Source organism: Ramularia collo-cygni, assembly GCF_900074925.1.
Source record: "Ramularia collo-cygni strain URUG2 genome assembly, contig: RCC_scaffold12, whole genome shotgun sequence".
NCBI lineage: Eukaryota > Fungi > Ascomycota > Dothideomycetes > Mycosphaerellales > Mycosphaerellaceae > Ramularia > Ramularia collo-cygni.
Window position 1 is genome coordinate 674,650 of NW_019716266.1, and position 21,455 is coordinate 696,104.

A 21,455-nucleotide genomic window follows, 5' to 3' on the forward strand; every position below is an offset into this window, starting at 1 on the left:
AGATCCAATTGCGTTGAAGGCGTGTCATGTCTACCAATGCTTGGGCGTCTTCTCCATTGGGCTCCAGGAGCCCATCTCAAATGGYAGCGGTGTCGTCTATGCTAACAATTTGTCCAATGGCACAGAGGTTGTGACATGTAGCGTTGGAGACATAGCTTTGCTGTCCAATGGCATTGTGTCAACTCCAATCGACCCTACGCGGAGGTTCAATACAAGGTTCAAGATGAGTGGCCATTATCCTCGCCAAGCAAAAAGTTCGGTCTCGATATCCGGTCAGCCAATGGGTGGTCGCAGATGACCATAGTATCGAAGCCGTGCCAGCCGATTAGAGGCTTGTGTAGGAGGCAAACGTTGGACTTGTAAAGCTTAAGATCCTTGGATAGTCACGGAGACGGGTCCGCGGTATACTAACATCTACGTAGGGCTTCTTGCTATAGACCCTACTTCATCCTTTGCACGGCCTCCACGCTTCCCGCTTCCTTCTTGGCAAGGGTACAGCGGAGGACTCCGTGGAGACTAGAGTCTAAATTTGGCGTTTTCCTCCGAACTCGACGCTGTTCAGGTGCCTCTGACTTATTGCTTAACGATCTGATCGTAAAGCCTTGCGTTACAAAGAGATGGAGAACTGCACAGAAATTATAACTATATCAGACTCCAAGGGGTCGTCGTTTGTGAACACCAAGCAGTGGCGAGGTTTCTTCACGGTTTGCTCTCCAGGGCAAGCTTTGTGGTTTCAAACGGCAAACGTGGAGACTTTTGCCTCCGCGGAGTGAGGCAACGTAAAGTATGAAGTGAAGTAGTATGCAGTAGACTACAACACAACGCTAAAAGCCCGTGACGTACACGTGGAGTCGTAACAATTCTTCGATGAATTTTCGTGGCGATACTTCGCCATCCAATTTCTGTCCATTTCTGGCCAATAATCAACCTCGGTCGTCTTCAATCATCTCTCGCACCTTTCTCGCCGTGGTCAGCTACTTGGGCGCGGTGCCGTTCGTCATCTGCTTCATTTGCTCTAGCTTCTTGGTGTACGCGTTCCTTTCCTTGGTATCTCTGTGGTCGGATGTGACGGGCCAGGAGGTGAGTATGTGCCTGTGATGCAACCCCTCCCACTTGCTGCATCTTGCCATGCTCGTTGCAGATGCTCTTGCAGGCCTGTGCAAGATTGTGTACGATGGCCAATTGGCGCTCTGCTTCCTACTGATGGAGTGACCGTCTTGATCTTCTTTTCACCCAGCGTCGTGTACGACCCTTGCCATATCTTGTTCGAAGTGACGAAGAATCTTCAACTCCAAAGACCGGCCGTTCATGTCTTACGGAAAACCCATCTTCCATCCCATACACCGTAAAGCGAGGCTCGTTTACATTCGGTCGTAATCGTCATGTCATCATACGAGACATCCTTCACAGATCGCTTGAATCCACGCATCCTTCACTCAGCATGTCCAACTCCTAACCCCACAGACACCCCCTCCCCATCCACGCCAAACAACCTCAAACACTCCTCCCTCTTGAACATAATCGCCGCCTCCACAGCATTCGGCTGTCCCACGCTCAAATCCGCCCCTCCATCCACCAACACCTTGACAACATCATCATACCCCTTGAAAACCGCCCCAGCAATCGGACTCTGGCCTCGATCATTCAACACATTGACGTCCACGCCTTTACTCACGAGCATCTGGCAAGTGGAGGCGTGGCCATGGTAGGCGGCGAGCATGATGAGTGTGTCGCCGGCATGATTGGTAAGATTTAGAGGGATGCCTGCGGTGGTGTAGGCGTCTAATTCGGGTGTGGAGCCGGTGCGAGCGAGATTGAAGAGTTTGGTTGCTAAGGCGAGGGCTTCGGGGGGGAGGGTGGAGGCTGAGGGCGTTGAGGAGAATTGTGATTCAGTTGGTGGTGGGGATTGAGGCTGTGGTGCTTCTACTTCTTCTTGCTGGCGGAGTCCCATGGTGGGAATGTATTATGAAGGTTGTGATGTGGAAGAAAGAGAAGATCATCGCCACAAAGACATTCATCTGATGCGCCGATGAGGTCATACCCTAATGCTGACATCAGCTTTCACATTCCCATTCACGACTTCACATCTCCGCTCTCCTATAAGGAACCATCCCCATCAAATTCTTCTTCACCGTCAAAGCAATTTCATACTCACTACACCCCATTCCCATTCACGCCAAACCCTCATAAAACTCCGCCTCATAAGACTTTTCGCGAGACGTCTTCCTTCACCCTCACCGGCGTCCTGCTAATGTAATCGGCCATACCGGTGCTTTGTTCTAGGACCCCAATTCTAGTGTCCTGCCACCGTCGCAACATAGTCATGCCACCGTGCTACTCCTGGAACTCAAAAATGCTGTTCACGTTGCTCTATACAAGAGAGCAATTAGCCGCGGACGCCGAAATTGTAGCGGCACGATACAAGTTGGAATATCATGATCCAACCACATGATGAATCGCCGATGAATTCAACTTCGAAACGAATGACATCCTACAGCTCTGCTCGCAATAATAAGAGCACGTGTCACGTGTGACCACCGGGTCATCCCACAATGCTACGGAGTACTCCGGCACTCAAAGGGGTGGTCGGAACAATAAGCACTTGCTTAATGCTTGCCCGAGCTCAATTTCGGTAAATACACAGAATAATACCCGAGTTGCAGGGACGTATCCCCTTGAATCCCGCGCTTCCGGACTCATCAGGACAAAATATCTTCTTCGCAGTACCACGCGGTCGACATTCGGCGGCCTGAGTCCTGCAAGGGATCTCGTCATGAGATTAGACCAGAGCGATGACCTGATTCTCCGCGATGCCTCTCCCATGTCTAGCGGTGCTGGGACGGTATCTTTAGCATCTTACCGCCCTTCTGCGTCTCATCACAGTCAAATATAAATACAGACCTTCATCTGGCACATCTGCACAGCATACATCCGCTTCTTGTCAATCGTTACAATCTCTCATCTCCCAATTCCATTCCATTCCTTCCGCGTCGAAATCCTTTTCTTATCACCAATCATGATGAAGCTTCAACTCATCGTCCTGGCAGTCCTCACTGCCATCGGTTCCTGCTCGGAGATGCAAATGCACAACCGCGCAATGTCCTACAACGATGCTCTTCCAGCGAACGGAATCTTTGCCGGAAGAATGGTCAAGCGTGCCAACGAATGTGATCCTCGCGGCGATGGAGGGTGCAGCCAGGCTGCTTGCTCTTCAGGGACTGCTACTTGCGCTAATGGCAGCTGTGCCTGTATCGTAAGTCCATCCTATCTAATATGCGGAGAGAGCATTGGAATTGAGCTGATGATGCTGCTAGGATCTTCCAAAGTGTCCCGATTGTAGCAGTCTACAGTCGCAATGCGCCCCTGGAGCGGACGCCGTGTGCGGGTCTGCTGGTAACTGCTATTGCAAGGTACGTGGAAAATCACAATCCGATATCAAACTCATTGCATGATTCATTCTGACAATCTGGATAGATTACCAACGGCGGAGCGAACTGTGCGTCAAACATGAACTACATTGACTCCAAAGGAACATCGTGCTGTGCACTCTCGCAGGCAGCTTTGCAAGCGAAGGCAGATTGCTAAACGGATGTTCATCGGCTGGCGATTCTTTGAAACTGTTCGAAGAGCAAGGCATCGTTGTGGACTGTGGCGGACCGTCGCTGGCGATCGGATACCACCAACAACGCGACAGGGACTAGGCTGTTCAATAACACACTGCGGAAAACAAAAGGGGATACCTCTATTTCCCATGGAACAATACGATCTTTGTACGTAGAGTGTTTCTGGAAACAGAAACTGCTCCTCGAATCAAGCAACATCTTTCGTCATGACGAGCGTCGTAAGCCGGATTATCAAGACAAGCTCTAGTCCAGCAAGTTAAGCAATTCAAAGCTGAATCGTAAGCAAATCATCGGCACGGAGTACTGTTGTACAGTCTACCCCCTACGCAAGTATTTGTGGATCTCTCTGTCCACGTTAGGCCTGGTTGATTGCCTTGAAGAGCTATGGGGCATCCATCTAGATCCTTCGTAGGATTGTAAGTTTCACAAGATTGAGTTTAGACCGCTGATCGGACCGTATATGGCGATGAAGGAGATGTGAGAATTGTGCCGCGTAACGAACTCTCTTATACGGTCGGATACCGTCGTATATGGAAGCCATACGACGTCGAATACGACATCGAATCCGGCATTGAATACGGCGTCGACGGACCAGAAGCCAAACCAAATTCCTATATAAGGTCAACGACATGTCGTGACGGACCTCACCATCACTCCCCAAAAACTGCCCAACAATCGAGGCAGGCCTTGCCATATAAAACCATGAAGGCATCTACAGTACTCAGCATAGCTTTTCTCGCCGTTACAAGCGCGGCGACCACCATCCCTAGCACTGGAACCACGTCGTTAAGAAAAGAAGCAGCAAAGAAAGATATCCTCATCGGTTCCGGTGCGATCAACCCAACATATCTGAATGACCCCCAATTCGCGGCCGTCCTCTCAAAGCAATTCAACAGCCTCTCCCCCGAAAATGAAATGAAGTGGTCAATTCTCGAACCAACTCAAGGGAACTACAATTGGGAAACACTCGATCAACTCGTACATTTCGCCGAGGATAATAAAATGGCTGTCAAAGGACACGGACTGATATCCAGCTGCTGCAACCCGGATTTCCTATTGAACATTACAAATCCAACAGACTTTCGCGCCGCTATGACTACCCACTTCCAAGCAATCATGCATCGTTACAAAGACAAGATGAATCGATGGGATGTTGTAACGGAAGCAATCCAAACCATGGGCGGGGGATTAAACAATAACGATTTCCTCAAAGTGCTCGGGCCAGAATATATCGAAGACGCCTTTCGCATTGCGCGAGCAGCAGATTCATGTGCCAAACTATTCCTTAACGAGAATCTCGTGGAGTCTCTCCCTGGTAAACGTCAGGAACTCTATACTCTCGTCTCGGGACTCGTGGATAAAGGTGTACCCATCGACGGCATCGCATTACAAATGCACATCACAGCAGTTGCTCCAACTCCAGGCGTCATCACCGAAATCGTCCGATCTTATAAGGCGCTTGGATTGGAGGTGGCTATCGCGGAAATGGACGTTCATACTTTGAATTCTACACTTGAGATGGAGATTTATGGTGCTGTTGTTGGTGAGGCCCTTGATGCTGGGATTACTGATATTAGTTTTTGGGGTTTCACGGATAAGCATGCTTATACTTGGATACCGGGCGCTAAACCTTTGATGTTTGATGAGGAGTATAGGCCCAAGGGCGCGTTCTTTGCTACTCATGCGGCGCTCTCCGAGTTTGTGGCAAAGTGGAAATGACTTGTTGGGAGCAGGCCGTCTGGAGGAGGGCCGTATATGAGAAAGAGTCTTCCGTACTAAGAGTCGTGTAATTTATTCAAGGTCTTTTACAATTGGCATATCTTGGGATGTGAGAGGTACAAGCACCTTGTTGACTTATCTTGCTATCGTGTGTAGCCTTTCGAAAAAAGTCGCCGTGTAAAAGCCTGCCACACAGTGCATCTGCTTCGAAGTTCTGCTATAAATTGTCAGTCGTCTCAAATATGTGGTGGTTTGCCGTAGACCACCTCGCTGCCCGAATCGATGAAATGTATCAATCTTTTCCACACCAAATGCATGTTTGTAAAGACGGAGGAACCACGTTTTCAACTGATTTTCGACACGAGTAAGATTCTACAATGGTGATTCCGAGTATCGCCAAACAGTCTACCGCGGCCTTAGGGAAATATCCAATCGGGCATTTTTCACCACTATTCCAAGTAAACTACATTCCTATCGAAATACTGCATCCGTCGGTTGTATAATACCTAGGTGTTATATCTCCCTAAAGATCCAAGTATCTTTGGAAATTCAATGGAGAAATTCCACTACCAACCAACCTCACAACGCCGTGAGTAGCCCCTGAAAATCTTGGCTGGACTCCGGGAATCTTACATCACTTTCTATGTTTCCCGACGGCCACGATTTTCGCACACGGAACATTAGTGTTTTCCAACATTCTGGAGGTGGCGGAACTCTATTAGAACCCTCATTATATCGAATCGTCTATAGTCTTCCGATTCAGCGTGGTTCTTCTATCGACTCGATGCTATCACAGTAGTTCTCTAAAGTACCTTGTTAGATTAATTTTGCAAGATGATGACAAGAAGTGCAAGACTTAACTTTCGAATGTACTCAAAGCGGCCTCTCTCTCCTAATAAGCCCGGTATCTGCATGTCGCCAAACCTGATATCTAAGATCGCGAAAGGAGTCGACGCAGCCATCGTAGTATCGCACCAAGAAGGAGCAGCTGCGGATAATTATCAATTGCAGGTCACTCAGCAAAGCCCGGCGTGCTTACGAAGAATGCCCATTCGACCCCATCCGAGATATTCTCGGCCAAATTTACCAACTCGTCCATGCTTGAGCAATTCTAAGCTCTCGCCAARTGCTTAATCCTCGAAGATATCAGAAGCGAAGTATGTAAACCAAACTCTCAGGTCAGAGGGCCGGCTAGACCTCACTAAACTGTCTAGCCTTGTGTAGAGCTCTGTAAAATGTGAGTGAATCCACGAACCACTCCAATTTTGAGACGGCGTTTTTGCTATAAGCTTGCGCCACGACTGGCCGTTTGGTTGTGTGTAGTATATTGTCCTTCTCGCTGGATATGGATAGAATGTGGAAGAGGACAGGTCCGTAATCTGAGGATTTAGTCAAGTTGGTGTTGCCTATAGCCCAACACTGTTTGCACTTCTTCGGGGTTACGGGACAACACCATGTCCAAACTAACGCAAACGACATCGCGTTTTTTTTTTCATGAGCACGCTTTACATACATACCCTCATCATTATAGGCCGAATTACTGTTTGCTGCAAAATTGGATCTTGTAGGAGCTCCGAAACAAGCTTTGCTTAGGTCCATATTCCCACATGTGACAATCAACTACTATGTATCACCCTCCTTCATAAAATCAGCACACCTCTCCCCAACACCATAAGCAGGCATCTGCGGATGTCCATTAGGAATCTTAGGCATGACAGAAGTATCAGCCACCCTCAAACCAGACACTCCTCGAACTCTACACTTATCATCCAAAACAGCCATCTCATCATCGACCTTGCCCATCCTACAAGTCCCAGAAGGATGATAACAAGTCTGACAATTATCCCTCAGCCAAGGTTTCCACTCCTCTCTATTCTTAAATGTATGATGTTGTCCATCTGCAGGAAACGCTCCCTTCATCACAGACGCTGTCCCAGCTTCTTTCATGACAATCTCATTAGTAAAGTGAGCAGCCTCAGCCAAAACTTCCAAATCAAGCTCGTCCGCGAAATAATTGTGATCGACAAGAGGATTATCATGGGGATTAGCAGAAGCGAGTTTCACCGTCCCTGTTGGTGTCCGTTCGTCAAGTGGAGGTTTTCGTCAAAGTGCGCTTACTTGATCAACTGTATAGGCTCTGATTGGCTAATTAGCCACTGTTTGAACATGTTCATGTATATAGCGTTGTTAATGAAAAAGCTGGTGTTTTGATTAAGCTGGTGTTGGTGTCTTTAATTAAGCTATATTACACTGCTTTGCCCTTGCCCTTACCTCTACTATTGCCCTTATTATTGCTATTAGCTAGCTGTCTAGCCGCTCTTCTCTTTTAAACACCTACTAGCACGCTCTTAATTACCTTCGCTATTAGCTGCTTTTATCGCTTACTAGCTCKTATAGCCGGTATTAGTATCGGCTTCGCTAGAGTTAAAGCTAGAGGCTCTACTAGAGGCCCTTCGGATGCTAGCGGAGCTAGTAGAGTTAGTAGAGTTAGTAGAGCTATAGCTAGCGGAGCTAGAGCTAGCGGTAAAGGCTCTCGTTAGCCTTTATCTTAGTATACGTAATCTATAGGTAGGCTATAGTCGTCTATATTAGTATAGTAGTTACTAGAGCCGTAGTAGTTATCCGTATAAGGCTTACTACGTCGCTTATAGCCGTAGTAGTTTGTTTTATAACCGCCCTTATAGCGATACTCGTACACGAAGCTAGTAGGTATTCGTAACTATCTACGTAAGGCCTCGACTATTATAATTACTATATTCTTATAGCTAGCGTATACTACGAATAACTCGAATAACGAGCCCTTAATACGTAGTAAGTAGCGTACGTACTAGTAACTACGTAGTTCGCCCTATAGTATTATAATACGATATATACTTAGCCTATCCTTAACCGCTTTAATATTACGGAATAATCCCGTAGGGCCTCCCTATAGCGATAATCCCGTATAGGAAAGGCCGCTAGGGATAAATAAGATAGGGAAGACCGTAGGACTAGTAATCTTATATAGATACGCGACGTTAGGATAGAGCGGGTAGGATAGGATCGCTAGGAGCGTAACTAGGTTAGGTAATCTAGGTGCTAAGCCGAGCGCTCCTCCTAGTGCTACTTAGACTAACTAGACGCCCTATCTAAGCGCTTAGAGCGCTCGCGCTCGGATTGCTTAGATAGCTTACCTTTATAGTTAGTATATATAGAAGCGATATAATCCCCTATAGAGCACATCGCGTATAACTTACTATTTTATCTTACTTATTAGAATAGAACATCCTACTTTACTTTACTTTATAGACTTCCTATAAGCTCTAACCCGATCCCGCCTAGCTTAGCTTCCTAGCTTAGCCTAGTAAGATTATCGAGATATTTATATCTTAACATTTAATTATCTAACCGTTTACGATACGAGGGCCGAACTTAACGAGGTACTCCTTAGGGATAGAGACACTAACGATGTCGCTAATATCGAAGGTCCGCGGCTATATACGTTAGTTATAGGCTCTATCGTAGTTAGCGTTCGCGGAGGCTTAATTAACTCGAATAACGTCCTATAATACACGCTGCTCGTTATTAATTTCGAGTACCGTACTAGCGGTAGAGGTATAGATTGTCCGCCTTACGGCTTCCTTAGTATATACTAGCTTATTAAAGTATCTATATTACGGCTCTATTACCTCTATTCCCTCCTCTTTAGCTCCGGCTCCGGTAATTATAGGCCTATAATCCTTATCGAATACGTCGTTATAAGCGTCCGTAATCGTAGTAGTAGTAGTAGTTACTATACTAGCTATGTTATTATCTACTTTATTAAGAGCCGGAGCTACTACTAGTCCCTTAAGCGGCTCTAACGCATTAAGAACCTCTATATAATTACTAGCTCTCGTAACTACGGCCGTAGTAGCTATATCTTCGACGGATATTACGGAGGGGGGGTCGCGGTTAAAGAACGCTTTAAAGGGCGTTATCTTAATAGCCGAATAATGTATATAGTTATAGATGCGGTATACGTTTAGAGTAGGTAATACCTAGCTCTTCTTACTACGCTTAATCTTATAGGCCGTAATCCGCTTCTAAATTATACCGTTAGCCTATTTAATAAGGCCTTATAACTAAGGGTAGTAGAGCGTACTATAGACGATATTAGTCTTATAGCTCTTAAGAAGGTGCTTAGTTACTCCTCTAAATTCGCCTCCGTTATTAAACTACTATAGCCTTATATAGCCGTAGTAGTTAATAAAGTTAAATATATAGAGAGCGACCTTATTCGCCTCTTTTAATATAATTAAATATACCTTATAGAACTTCGTACGGTAATCCTTTAAATAAAAGAGATAGAGGTAAGGGCCGTCCGGATTAGAGCTATAATTAACAAGATCCCCTTAAATACGGTCTAGTATGTTCTAAGTAAAGATGTGTTCGATTAGGACTAGCTTCTTAGATAGAGCGATCTTTAGAAGATTACATATATAGTAATACCTATAAGGGATTAGTAAGAGAGCGAATAGGCCGTTTTATACCTATATACGTACTTAAGGACCTCCTTAATGTCCCCCTTTGTTATACCGTAGAACTACTTCTTTATTAGAGCCTTTAATAGCCTACGTCGAGTATACGCTATCTTATAGTGCTCGGTTATAAGGGCATTAAACATCTTATAAGCCTATATTACCTTAAATTGTTTATTGTTCTTTACTACGTATATCCTCGTTATTTCCTTATACTATTTGAACTTCTTCTAGGCCTAATTACGAAGGTTGTAATCGTCTTAATTTATCTTACGTCTAAGGTAGCCCTTAATGCTCGTCTTACTCGAGGTAACCTATATTATAATCTCTAGGTAGCGAACCTATATAACTCTTATCTTTGCTATATCCTTAGTATCCCTTAGATACTTATTAAAGCGAAAGCGATCCGTATCCGTAAACGGCTTTACTACGTGCTTTAGATTAGTATTCGGTATAGGCGTATATATAGCGTAGGCTAGACGTAAGGATAAAGCGACTAGTCGTAATAGGGTAGAGCGGTTAAGGGCTAAATTAGCTAAGTCGGCTTAAGAAAGCATAGTAGATTAAGGAGCTAGTGGATTAGTTAATAACGGTAATATAGAGCTGTAAATTCAAGAGATCCTTTAGATAGGTACTTAGCCTAATTCTACGTGCAGCATATAGCTATATATGCGTTATGTGTAGTATAGTGAAAATGTGAAGAAAGGATGTATTTCTAAAGCTTAAGGAATGAGGATTAGTTGAGATAACAACGCCCTTACCTTGACTAAATTGGCCTCATTCTTCATTAACAACCCCTTAATATTGCGATACAAGGCTATATTAAGCAAGGGCAGCATGATTGATAAAGCAAGGACTGTTTAACGAAGGTTGTTGTACGTATATGGCGTAGTTGATGAAAAAGCGCACTTGACGAAATGACTATGACATCCGGGCAGAGCGTGGTCCGAAGAGCTCGACGACAGTGCAAAAGATACTGGCTTCGCCGCCCTCGGGTTCGAAACCTGCTGGAGCACATTCCGTGTGGAAAATCTCGATGTTGGGCTGTTGGGGCGATAAGCCCATGGGATCACGGCCTGGTGGAGCGCTAGAACGGGCTTCTTGCCAGAGGGATGAGTCTTTGAGACGTTCATCTAGACGAGCATATGCGAAAGCTCCAAAGGGCATTGTTCCTAGGAAGGTGTTTTTATCTTTGGTGTAGTTTGCAAGATTCTCAGCGGCTGCATTTCCATGCCAGGAGAGATGATCGGTCGTTAAGCGAGGCTTTGAGACTTCATAGGGGATGAATGCAATAACGTGGTCTTCTAGATTCTGGCCGACTCCTGGTCGGTCCACGGTACACTCGATGCCATGCTTTTGGAGCTCTTCGCGAGGTCCGATCCCGGACCGCATCAGAATCGTTGGGGAACAGTATGCGCCTCCTGATACGACCACCTCTCTGCGAGCCCGGACAGTCAAGCGAGTATCAACTTCATCTCGCAGCTCTACACCAACAGCTCGCAGGCCTCCATCTTCGGTTCGTTCCAGTGTGACCTTGTCGACGAGCGTATTGGTCAATGTTTCAATGTTACTCTTCTGACGATCATTGGTGACATAGTCTGCCCCTGTACTTCTCTGGCCTTTGTAGATGGTACGTAGAGCGTGACCGCATCCATTGACATGTTCACCCGTGCTGAACATGTCAGGATGTAAGGGAAGACCGTACGACTGGTATGACTCGAGCATCAGATCTGTTATCGGTGCGATATCGTGTGGCTCGATATTCACTGGGCCTTCGGTGCCATGGGCTTTGGGGTCATGCTGGAACCAATCTTTGGAGTGGAAGGTCTCACACTTTCGCATGGCAGCGAAGAATTCCTCGCCGGACCACCCTGGAAGATTCCAGTCGTCGTAGTCTTGTTTGGTTCCTCGGATGGCGAAGCAAGTGTCTTGCACGTTCGTCAGTGATTGATAGAGAGGCAATGATGGACAAGCACTTACTGGCTCCGCTAGAACCACCAAGAAAGCGGCCTCGATGAAGAGGAACTTTGCGATTGTTACATGACGGCATTGGGACGCTTTTGATGTTCCAGCTATTTGGCCCTTCAARGTTTTTGGCATACTGGCCGGCCGAGTGCCTTTGATATTCCCAACATCAGCGTGTGTACAGTGTCGAGATTGTTGTTGCCATCTTACACAGTTTCGAGATCCCGATTATGCTCTCCGGCTTCAATCAGCAAAACGCGAACGTTGGGGTCTTCTGCCAGTCGCGCAGCTACAACGCAACCAGCCGTACCTCCACCAGCTACGATGTAGTCCTAGTCTCGATTATCAGAGCAGGTTCAATAGAACGAGAAGATTTATTGGGGACTAACGTATTCTTCCATGTCTTGAGGCATATCAGCTGTGTAAGCAGTAGATTCTGGCTTCGTTCCAAAACCTGGGGAAATACCGGGGTAGGTTTATATCATCCATCTCCCAACAGTCAGCGAATCTTCTGGTATTAGTAGCGAAGAGGCGTATTCCCTTTTAGCCTACCCGAGGTCATGAATGWGATGCGGGGCATGAGAGTTGTGAAATCAAATGAGGGAGCGATTCGCTTGAAGGTTCCCTGTTTGAGGTTAATGAATTGCTTGCCGTGTTACATGTTGCCGTTAATATCTTCAAGAAACATGACGATAGATGGGTGTGACGCTCACTTTCCCATCAGGAGGAAATCCGATCAAAGATCATGGCATTGCTGATGTGAGATGTGGCGCCTGATAATCCACCTTTGGCAGAAATGGAACACGCATGCATGTTAAGACAATAGATCCGTCGAGGATGAAAGCTCCAATAGATAGGTGATCACTATGTCAGGGAGTAGACGTTGAAAATAGAGGACGCTGCTTATTGCCTCCTTTTCACAAGCCGTTCCTAAATCTACGTCAAACACTTGGCATCATACACTTTTTCCTTCATCTTGGGACCGAGCTCTGAAATGTGACCTTGCTGGGTCGGAGAAGAAAAAGCAGCCCAACTTGACTGAAGTTACGCAACTCAGTCATCCTAGAGCGAGATTCGAAAACCACTTTCATACCCGTTCATCATGACTGCCATGTCTGAATGGTAGACTCGAGAGTGTATTCTGGAAGACACTTTCAGCCAAGCATGTTGTCTATTGCGCTTCGGCGTACGGGACATGCAAATTCGCCAAGATTTCTCCTGGACCTGTTTTTGGCGTCGACATGTCGTCCCTAGTTGTTATCACGTTACTCCTTAGGTCGCTATATACACATCCCTTGTATAATTATTGCCAGGTCTGAGCCATGATGGTGGTTGTGAGCTGCAGAGTCGAACAAGCTGGAGGATTACGGCAGGGAGACCGATGTCTTGCAAGTTTAGGATGACCTACCTCTGTTCTTGGATTGAGTGACAGTCAGTTTGTGTGGCATGCACATCCGAATCGATTGGACCTCTCGAATTATGTAAATATATAAGAATGGGAAGATTTTCTGGTGTCCCAAGAGTGATTCAAGCGTATGCTAAGCTGGTACATTCATTTATACATGACTTACCCCAAGCCGGACTTTAAAGTCAGAGCCAGTGCGGTCGAGGCTTTGCGGGATTCGTTAGATGCAATATTGGTCTTGCGGTATGTGCACATGTATCTCTTCCATGGGACTGAATGACTATGACACAGCTTAGAGAGGATCAATCTGGCCACGATCCATTCCAAGCGGACGATTCTCCTACCAAAAGGACTTTTTAATTTTCAAGCATATAGCTATTGAAGTCCGATGAAGAAGAGTTTGCGAATGGCATTGATATACGAGGTTTATGAAGATCGGTACGATAATTTTGATAGTATTCTTTCTTTCGAAAAAAGGAGAAATGGAATCCAACATTTGAACGGATATAAAGATTTACCTGATTCATTCCCCGACGTGGTTGATATGGTTGGGTGGTGATGGTGATGCTCAAATGATGAACAATCCCGATTGGATACACCCAACACTCTTTTAGGGAATACTACTACTTCGGGACGTCCAAGTCGGAAGCGAGAACCAGATGTGRGCATAAAAGCGAAACCGACAATTTCGAGGCCGAAGGGTTACCGGTATGCCCCCACGGGTCGGGGATACTAACCAGTATTGTAAAGCGCCGATTGCGATGCGGTAACACTGCGGCAATTATCAGGTACAACAATCTTATCGCTAGTAAAAGTGAGAGCTAAGAGGTTCGTCGAGATATATATGCCGGGCCTTCCCAGCAAGTCCCAATTGCGACCCTTCCTGTTCCTCCGGACCTACATCTCAGCCAGACTTTGTGATATCAAGATCCCTCCCACTATGGCCCCAGGAGCGGTCGATACCGCACTCCCTACAATGTCCACCGACCGGAAAAAAGAATATCCCACCCCGATCAAACCCTCCGGATCCCTCGATGCCTTCGAATACGAAGACTCAACTCCCATTATCGGCCGGGAATACCTCTCCATGAACATCGTAAACGACATCCTCCAAGCCCCGAATTCCACCGCCAGAATTCGCGATCTAGCCCACACAATCTCCTCCCGCGGCGTCGTCTTTTTCCGCAAACAATCCAACCTCACCATCGACCACCAGAAATCCCTCGTACATCTCCTAGGTCTCGCAGCCGGCAAACCCGCCGAATCAACTCTCCACATTCATCCTGTAATGAACCATACCTCCTCCCTCGGAGTCGGCGATGCAGAAATCTCCCATATCAGTTCCACGCAACGCGCAGAATTCCTTAAATTGCGAGCGGATTACGAACAGAATAAACAGAAATATAATGAAGCGGACTGGCATTCCGATGTACAATTTGAACGGGTCCCGCCTGATTACACGTCTTTGCGATTGACCAAACTTCCCACAACGGGAGGGGATACGGTTTGGGCTTCGGGGTATGAGATTTATGATCGTTGTTCCCCAGCCTATCGAAAGTTTCTCGAAGGGTTGACGGCGACTTTTGATGGGAGTGGATATAATTCCATGGGATCGGCTGTTTACAAAGATCCGAGAGGAAATCCTCAAAATGTGGAGTTTACGTCTATACACCCCGTGGTACGCACGAATTCTGCCACGGGATGGAAGAGTGTAATGGCGATTGGACCTTTTCCTACCAGAATCAATGAGTTGACGAGTGGGGAGTCGGAGGCTATGTTGAAGAGTTTCAAGAGGATGATTGTGGAGAATCATGATCTGTGCGTGAGGTTTAAATGGAGGAATGAGAATGATATTGCGATTTGGGATAATCGGTGTACTTTCCATTCGGGTACGTATGATTATGAGGGTTTGGGGGAGAGGTATGGACATCGGGCTGTGGGGATTGGGGAGCCGCCGTATTTGGATCCGCAGAGTAAGTCGAGGAGGGAGGATCTTGCTGAGAAAGGAGAGTGAGATATGGGAGGTGCTGTCAAGGATGGAGAGTGTCCTAAGGGGTGTTGTGTTGGATGCTGACGGCTTACGGCTTTGTCTTGGAGGGAGTGATCTGTAAGTAACCTCGTCGGTGCAAGATAGGTTTTGAACGAGATGTTCCCCAACGGTGGTATCATTCAGCCAAGTAACGACTCCCTCTAAGTCTTCCTAACGACAACATTCCTACCATGGGGACGAACGTCAAGATCTATCTCCGGATGGCTCCTTGACACTTATGTCTTCATTATACGCTCGACTACGACAAGATAGCTCACCATTACAATCCGTTCGAGTAGTCCTATTAGAAGTTGTGGTAAAGGCAAGTCAACAATGCCTCGACCTCACCCTGGCATTGAAAACCATGGAGGATTTATCTCTTTCTCTTTACATCAATCTAACTAACAGCTCTTCTGCCTGTGTATCTTGCCCTTCGCTATACCTTTGAACACGACTATTGTAAACTCTTTAGGATCTAGTACCTAATATGTACAAGAGAAGCCATAGTAGACTAAGGATATGAAGTATTGCGTTAAGTATCGTAAGAATAAGGACGAGCTCTAGGTACAACATACGAAGGCGATAAGGCTAGCTACATCTCCAATCTTACTAATTCGTCGATTACTTTACTTCATACCTTATGAAATACAAGAAAGGAGTATTATAGTAAGTTAGACCAGAGAATTGTAGAAAACCTAAAAAGTCTATAGAACTTAATATATGGAAAAATCCAGGATACCAGTAGAAAGGAAGAAGAGAGAGCACCGCGGAAGAAGAAATCATTCCTTCTATCAAGTCTCTAAGGGTGATTTTGTGACTATGTTCGGAGGTAGGAGACGGTACGATAAGTTCCATCTCCAACCTTATAAACCACAGGTAGTCCCCACTCCTGCTATCCCTCCCATCCCTCCCTCTCCTCATCTCTAACCCGAAATACTAATCCCTCCTCCGCCTCCCCAAAAACGACCTCCTCATCCCAAATCCCCGCGAACCACCCCGCGAACTTCTCAATGCCCATCTCCACACTCTTCAACACCCCCCTTTCCCTTTCCCTACTACCTCTCTCACCTCGAGCTTCTTCTTCCATCACATCTTCTTCGACATCTTCCCTCTCCAAAGATTTCCCCATCATGCCGATTTCGATTCCTAGACCCAAATTGCTCCCTCCTTCAAAATGAGACGATTGTGYGTGTTGCGTGGAGGAATTCTTGCGTTGCCTCACCGCATATTCTGGTATGGGGAGCAGCGGGGAAGGTTCCGCGGAAGTTGTCGTCGTCGTCGTCGGAGGAAGGTAAATCCTTCCTTGTTGCCATTTTTGTTGTTGGTGTCCGTGACCAGTGCCGTAGAAGTGATCACCACCATCAACAACAACAACATACCCTCCTCTAGACCCTCCAGTCCGTCTCCTCATCCAACCCATCAACCTCCTCACAATCCCCCTCATCCACATTCCCATCTTTCCCACCCACCTCAACGAAAACCCAGCACGAGGAGGAGGAAAAGTCACGAAACCAATAATCCCCCCAATCATGAATCCTCCTAGGATAAACAGGGCCAAAACCCACACGAGCCAGATCGGAAGATCCGGGATTTCTAGACTTCGCATTCTTCCTCTATCTACTGCAGCTGCTGTTGGTGTAGCCGATGGTATCATCGTCATCATCATCATCATCATCATCCTTGCAAATTTCCTCGACTAGGCTTTCTACTTGCGCGAAAGTAGTTGTTCCAGTGGGATGCCTTTTAGTGCTGATTGTGGAGAAGAATGAGGGCCGCGGGAGATTCATGAACGACCTCCTCGACTTCCCGACAAATTTTGAAGTAAGAGGGAGGAATTCTGATGTTGCTGTCCCTAATCGGGGGAAAAGTTCGCAGGCGCGCGGGGTGACGTCTAAAGAAAAAGTCACTGTTTCTGATGCTGCTGTTGTTTGTTGTTGATATTGCTGTCGTTGTTGGTGTTGTTGTCCTCGTCGTTGCTGTTGTTATTGTCGTTGTAGATTAAGACGAATCAGTTGTCCTTGTCGCGTTTCCGACGGAAATCTGTAATAGATTCCTCGTCTTCCTCCTCCTCCTCCTCCTCCTCCTCCACCTACTCGTCCGTAGTAGGAACCGTAGAAAATTCTTCTCAACTCCGTCAAATGCCAGCAAACTCCGTGCTCGAGGTGGAAACGACAGTGGCGGTGGCGGCGGCGGTGCTGGACGCGATGGTGGAAGCGGATGCGGATGTGGAAGCGGATGTAGTAGTTACGACGGCTACTAGAGGATGTAGAAGACGAGTAGAACATGGAAAAAGTAAAGACTAGGTATTTCGCGCATTCCCAGCGACGCTATAACCCTCTTCCTTTTCTGTTCTTCCTTTCCACTCTTTTCTTCTCTTCTCTTCTCTTGGAAAAATATCACCGTCTTCCTCATATTTTCCTCCCTCTCTCTCTCTCCCCCTCTCTCTCTCCCCCTCTCTCTCCCCTCCAAGAACGAAAAAAAAAAAAAGAACTTCCCCGATCATCTCGTTTCTATCTATGGTGATGAGATGAGATGAAAATCAGCAAAACTCCGAACCCATCCTCCTAGACACGGGGAAATCGAGCAATAGCGGGAGATCGTCCAGTAGCGGGGAATAGAGATGGGTGTATTGAACAGCCACAGAGTGAAAACTATAGAGTAAGATATAAATAAGTTAGTTGAGAGGGGGATAGATAGACGTGATGACCTATTCAAGATATCTACCAACAACCTACTACCTTCATCACAAAGTAGACAGACGTTCATATTTCTTTCTGCTGGAAAATGTTCAAACAACTGCGAGGAAACTTCACAACACAGATAGATATTTCTATTTCCATCATACACGGGAGAGGGAGGGAGGGAGTAAAATCAAGACGGAAGAAGAAGGAGAAGAATCAGAATCGACAACTCACGTTCCATTCCATTCCATTCCAAATTTCATCCGCCATCTTGCCCTCCACACCATACCATACCATACCCTAATAAAAAGATACAAACCCACCCCTACTTACTCATTCATTCATCATCATCATCCACCCTCGCCCTCTTTCCTCCCCCACCACCACCCTCCCCATCATCATCTACCCCTCTCTTCCCCCGAACCCCCCTCTCGACCTCACTAATCATCGCCTCGACACCAAACGGATCCTCCTTCCTCTCCCTCTCAAACATGACAGGCCCACTCCTCTTCTCACTCGTCTCGGTGCCTTTAAAGCCATCCTTGGGTGCTTTCCCCAGGGATTCAAACCTCTTGACCCCTTGAATCTTCTCCACCATTTCCCCTTCGTCCTCTCCGTCGTCATCCTCCCCCCCAACCGAAGGCCGATAGATGCTATTCAAGGCATCCCGCTCGGCGAAGAGTTTCTTATCATAAGGTTGATCTTCGTTGAAGCCGGCGGCGAAACCGGAAGATTGGTTGAAGAGGCGGGAGTCGTACATGGCTTCCTTGGATTGTGTGGGTTTGGCGAGACCGAGGGCGACTTTTTCCGACACGTCGCGGTTCTGTTCGCGGGCCATCATCTGGACGCGACGTTCGTGGCCCATGTTCTTCTGACGTTGTTCGCGTTGGGCTTCCTTGCGACGGAGGGCGCGGGCTTCTTCGCGCGCACGACGTTGGGCTTCAGTATCTCGGGAGCGACTTCTCGAGCGGGAGGAGGATGATGATGATGAATGAGAGCGAGAGGATCGGGATGTTGATGCCGAACGGGAGCGGGGACGACCTCCCGATCTGGCAGCCATGGCGGCGTCCTTGTCCGCACGGGCCTTGATAGCCAATTGACGGAGATGTTCCTCCTTTTGCTCCTTTTCCTTCTCCGCCAGACGTTGCTGCATCCTCTGTCGCTGTTGCACCTCCTCCCGCGCATGTCGGTCGGCAACATTCAATCCTTCGGCGAAGTGGGCGAATTTGTCATTGATGGTGACATCTTGCAGGCCTCTACCATCCGCCGCCAGACGTTTATCCAGCGGGACGGTGTAACCCTTGGGATTCTTCCAATTGCTGACGGGAGGGGGTATCTTCCAGGCCTCTTGATCCTCGGCCGTCAATTTTCTTGGTGGGGAGTGCATGACGGGGGGAGGAGGAGAAGCGGGGCCTCGGGGCACCTTTTTGATCTTATGTTTGGGCGGTTCCATGGGATCTTGCTGGCGTTGCACAATCTTCATGATGCGGTCTTGTTTGGCCGAGTTGTCTCCCATCATCTGATTGGCGGGGGTATATCTCACGAATGTAGGCTCGGGGCGTGTAGTTGTTCCCTTGACCATTTTCGGCTTCTGAGCGGCCAAAGTCCCGGCCACCAAGCCCTGCAGCGCCTTTTGCGTCCTCTCCGTACTCGCGGCAATCTCCTCCTCCGACGGTCTCTCCAGGGAAATATCGCCCACATCGGCCCGCTGTCTCAAGGGAATGAGGTCCTTGAAGGAAGCATGTACAATCCGCTTCTCATTGTGTCCCCGTCTCGCAATCGCATCGTATTTCACTTTCCCCTCGCCGTCGACCTGAATGGCCAAAGCGTTGGAGGATGAGGGCGCATTTTTCCTGCCCATGTCCAGAGGATATTGCGCGACGGGAATTTCGGGGAAAGCGCCTCCATCTCCGAAATCCTCGGCGTTTCGTGGTCTCCAACCCGATCGTTGGCCATATGTGGGAGGGGGAGGTCCTGATCGTTGGACGACGAGTTGTGCCGATTCCAAGTCTCGAGCCGCGACGACTCGTGGGCCGGTGGATTGCGCGTGTACGGGGAGGGATTCCTCTTCGCCCGTGTATTTCGGCGCGGGGAGGGATGAGGAGATGTTCACCGGGCGCGCATTGGTCACGGCCATGGTGGGCTCGAGGATTGTTGAGAATATTATCTCGTGAAGTCAATTGAAGAGGGCAATCCGATGTTGTGTTGCCAGCCGAAGGTAGAGAGGATGGAGACTTGCACCGGAGTTCGGATCGGATCGGATCGTGCCCCGCTTTTCCGATCAAAGTCTTGCTTGGCGGGCATGGAATCGAATGGACGGAGACGGCTTGGCTTCACTTCACTTCACTTCACTTTCAACCTGCAATGGAAATCCAAGGAATGTGAAAACTGATCAACCTCCACCTCCACTTCATTCACTTGGTCCCTGACAACTCATCGAAACCACAAGTCCAGTCAAAGAAATCCACATTCCACATTTGCTGGCGTTCAGATCAAGCTTCCAAAAACCATATCTCCCACTTCATTGCCCACTCCCCTTCACACCACACCCAGAAAGAAAGAAAAAAAAAAGAAAAAAAAAAGAAAAAGGGAAACATGTCCAGCGATCTCCTCGACGAAATCGCATCCATCAACTCCATCTACGGCGACAATACCCTCTCTCCCATCAATTCCTCCCCTAACATCCACTCCCTAACCCTCCCCTCCCTCCCATCCGTCTCTCTCCGTCTAGAATTCCCTCCCGACTACCCCACAACACCTCCCTCCATCCTCGGCACGCAATCCATCGGCAACGACCTCCCCAAAGGCATCGGGATTCAAATCGTGGAAATCATGCACGCCCTCCTCGCGGAAATCTTCATTCCCGGCGCCCCGGTCATCTTCGACCTCATAGAAGAAAGCAGTCTGAAACTCGCCCATCTCGGCGACACAAATGCCTTGTTCACGACGACGACGGCGACGACGACGAGCGAGGGAGAAACATCATCACAAATTCCTCTTTCTCCTTCCCATCCACGGAGTTTAAACGATCAACATTCTTCTTCAAATCCAGAAGCAGCACATATCCCATCCAATACTCCCACCCAACAAAATCCCCCCCTCTCACAACAACAACAACAACAACAACAACCACCCTGGACCCTCTCCTCAAGCATAACCTCCAAAAAAYCCACCTTCCTCGCGCGCGCAGCCCCCGTAACATCCGTCCAACAAGCCCAATCCTACATAACGCACCTCCTAACCACGGACAAAAAAGCCAGCAAAGCAACCCATAACATTTCCGCCTGGAGGATTCTAGGGGCAGGGGGTGTAGTATTTCAGGATTGTGATGATGATGGGGAGTCCGGAGCGGGCAGCAAATTGTTGGGATTGTTGGAGGTTATGGGGGTTTGGGGGGTTGTGGTTGTTGTTTCGAGGTGGTTTGGGGGGGTGTTGTTGGGGCCGGAGAGGTTTCGGGTTATTTGTGCTTGTGGGAGGGATGCTGTTGTTAGGGGTGGGTTTGTTATTGGGGAGGGCAAGGAGAGGAGGAAGTAG

General features: G+C 47.7%; 8 protein-coding genes; 4 read left to right on the forward strand and 4 right to left on the reverse strand.

Moving 5' to 3' along the window:
* Positions 1-1,432: 1,432 nt before the first annotated feature.
* Positions 1,433-1,951, reverse strand: RCC_07772 (related to ankyrin; the record flags this gene model as incomplete). The annotated part of the gene is made up of 1 exon (XM_023773026.1): positions 1,433-1,951. The coding sequence occupies one exon, from the start codon at positions 1,949-1,951 to the stop codon at positions 1,433-1,435; it is 519 nt and encodes a 172-aa protein (XP_023628794.1).
* Positions 1,952-3,016: 1,065 nt separating this feature from the next.
* RCC_07773 (uncharacterized protein) lies at positions 3,017-3,585 on the forward strand (the record flags this gene model as incomplete). XM_023773027.1 has 3 exons in its annotated part: positions 3,017-3,253; positions 3,315-3,410; positions 3,475-3,585. 3 exons carry the CDS (start codon positions 3,017-3,019, stop codon positions 3,583-3,585), a joined length of 444 nt encoding a protein of 147 aa, XP_023628795.1.
* A 740-nt stretch (positions 3,586-4,325) lies between these two features.
* RCC_07774 (related to endo-1,4-beta-xylanase) lies at positions 4,326-5,342 on the forward strand (the record flags this gene model as incomplete). The annotated part of the gene is made up of 1 exon (XM_023773028.1): positions 4,326-5,342. The coding sequence occupies one exon, from the start codon at positions 4,326-4,328 to the stop codon at positions 5,340-5,342; it is 1,017 nt and encodes a 338-aa protein (XP_023628796.1).
* A 1,623-nt stretch (positions 5,343-6,965) lies between these two features.
* Positions 6,966-7,289, reverse strand: RCC_07775 (uncharacterized protein; the record flags this gene model as incomplete). Its single annotated transcript, XM_023773029.1, has 1 exon — positions 6,966-7,289. One exon carries the CDS (start codon positions 7,287-7,289, stop codon positions 6,966-6,968), a length of 324 nt encoding a protein of 107 aa, XP_023628797.1.
* Positions 7,290-10,762: 3,473 nt separating this feature from the next.
* RCC_07776 (related to choline dehydrogenase and related flavoproteins) lies at positions 10,763-12,219 on the reverse strand (the record flags this gene model as incomplete). XM_023773030.1 has 4 exons in its annotated part: positions 10,763-11,769; positions 11,822-11,958; positions 12,017-12,138; positions 12,196-12,219. 4 exons carry the CDS (start codon positions 12,217-12,219, stop codon positions 10,763-10,765), a joined length of 1,290 nt encoding a protein of 429 aa, XP_023628798.1.
* A 1,932-nt stretch (positions 12,220-14,151) lies between these two features.
* Positions 14,152-15,225, forward strand: RCC_07777 (related to taurine dioxygenase; the record flags this gene model as incomplete). Its single annotated transcript, XM_023773031.1, has 1 exon — positions 14,152-15,225. The coding sequence occupies one exon, from the start codon at positions 14,152-14,154 to the stop codon at positions 15,223-15,225; it is 1,074 nt and encodes a 357-aa protein (XP_023628799.1).
* A 3,033-nt stretch (positions 15,226-18,258) lies between these two features.
* Positions 18,259-20,058, reverse strand: RCC_07778 (probable Pre-mRNA-processing protein 45; the record flags this gene model as incomplete). The annotated part of the gene is made up of 1 exon (XM_023773032.1): positions 18,259-20,058. The coding sequence occupies one exon, from the start codon at positions 20,056-20,058 to the stop codon at positions 18,259-18,261; it is 1,800 nt and encodes a 599-aa protein (XP_023628800.1).
* Positions 20,059-20,516: 458 nt separating this feature from the next.
* Positions 20,517-21,455, forward strand: RCC_07779 (related to YIH1 Piecemeal microautophagy of the nucleus (PMN); the record flags this gene model as incomplete). The annotated part of the gene is made up of 1 exon (XM_023773033.1): positions 20,517-21,455. The coding sequence occupies one exon, from the start codon at positions 20,517-20,519 to the stop codon at positions 21,453-21,455; it is 939 nt and encodes a 312-aa protein (XP_023628801.1).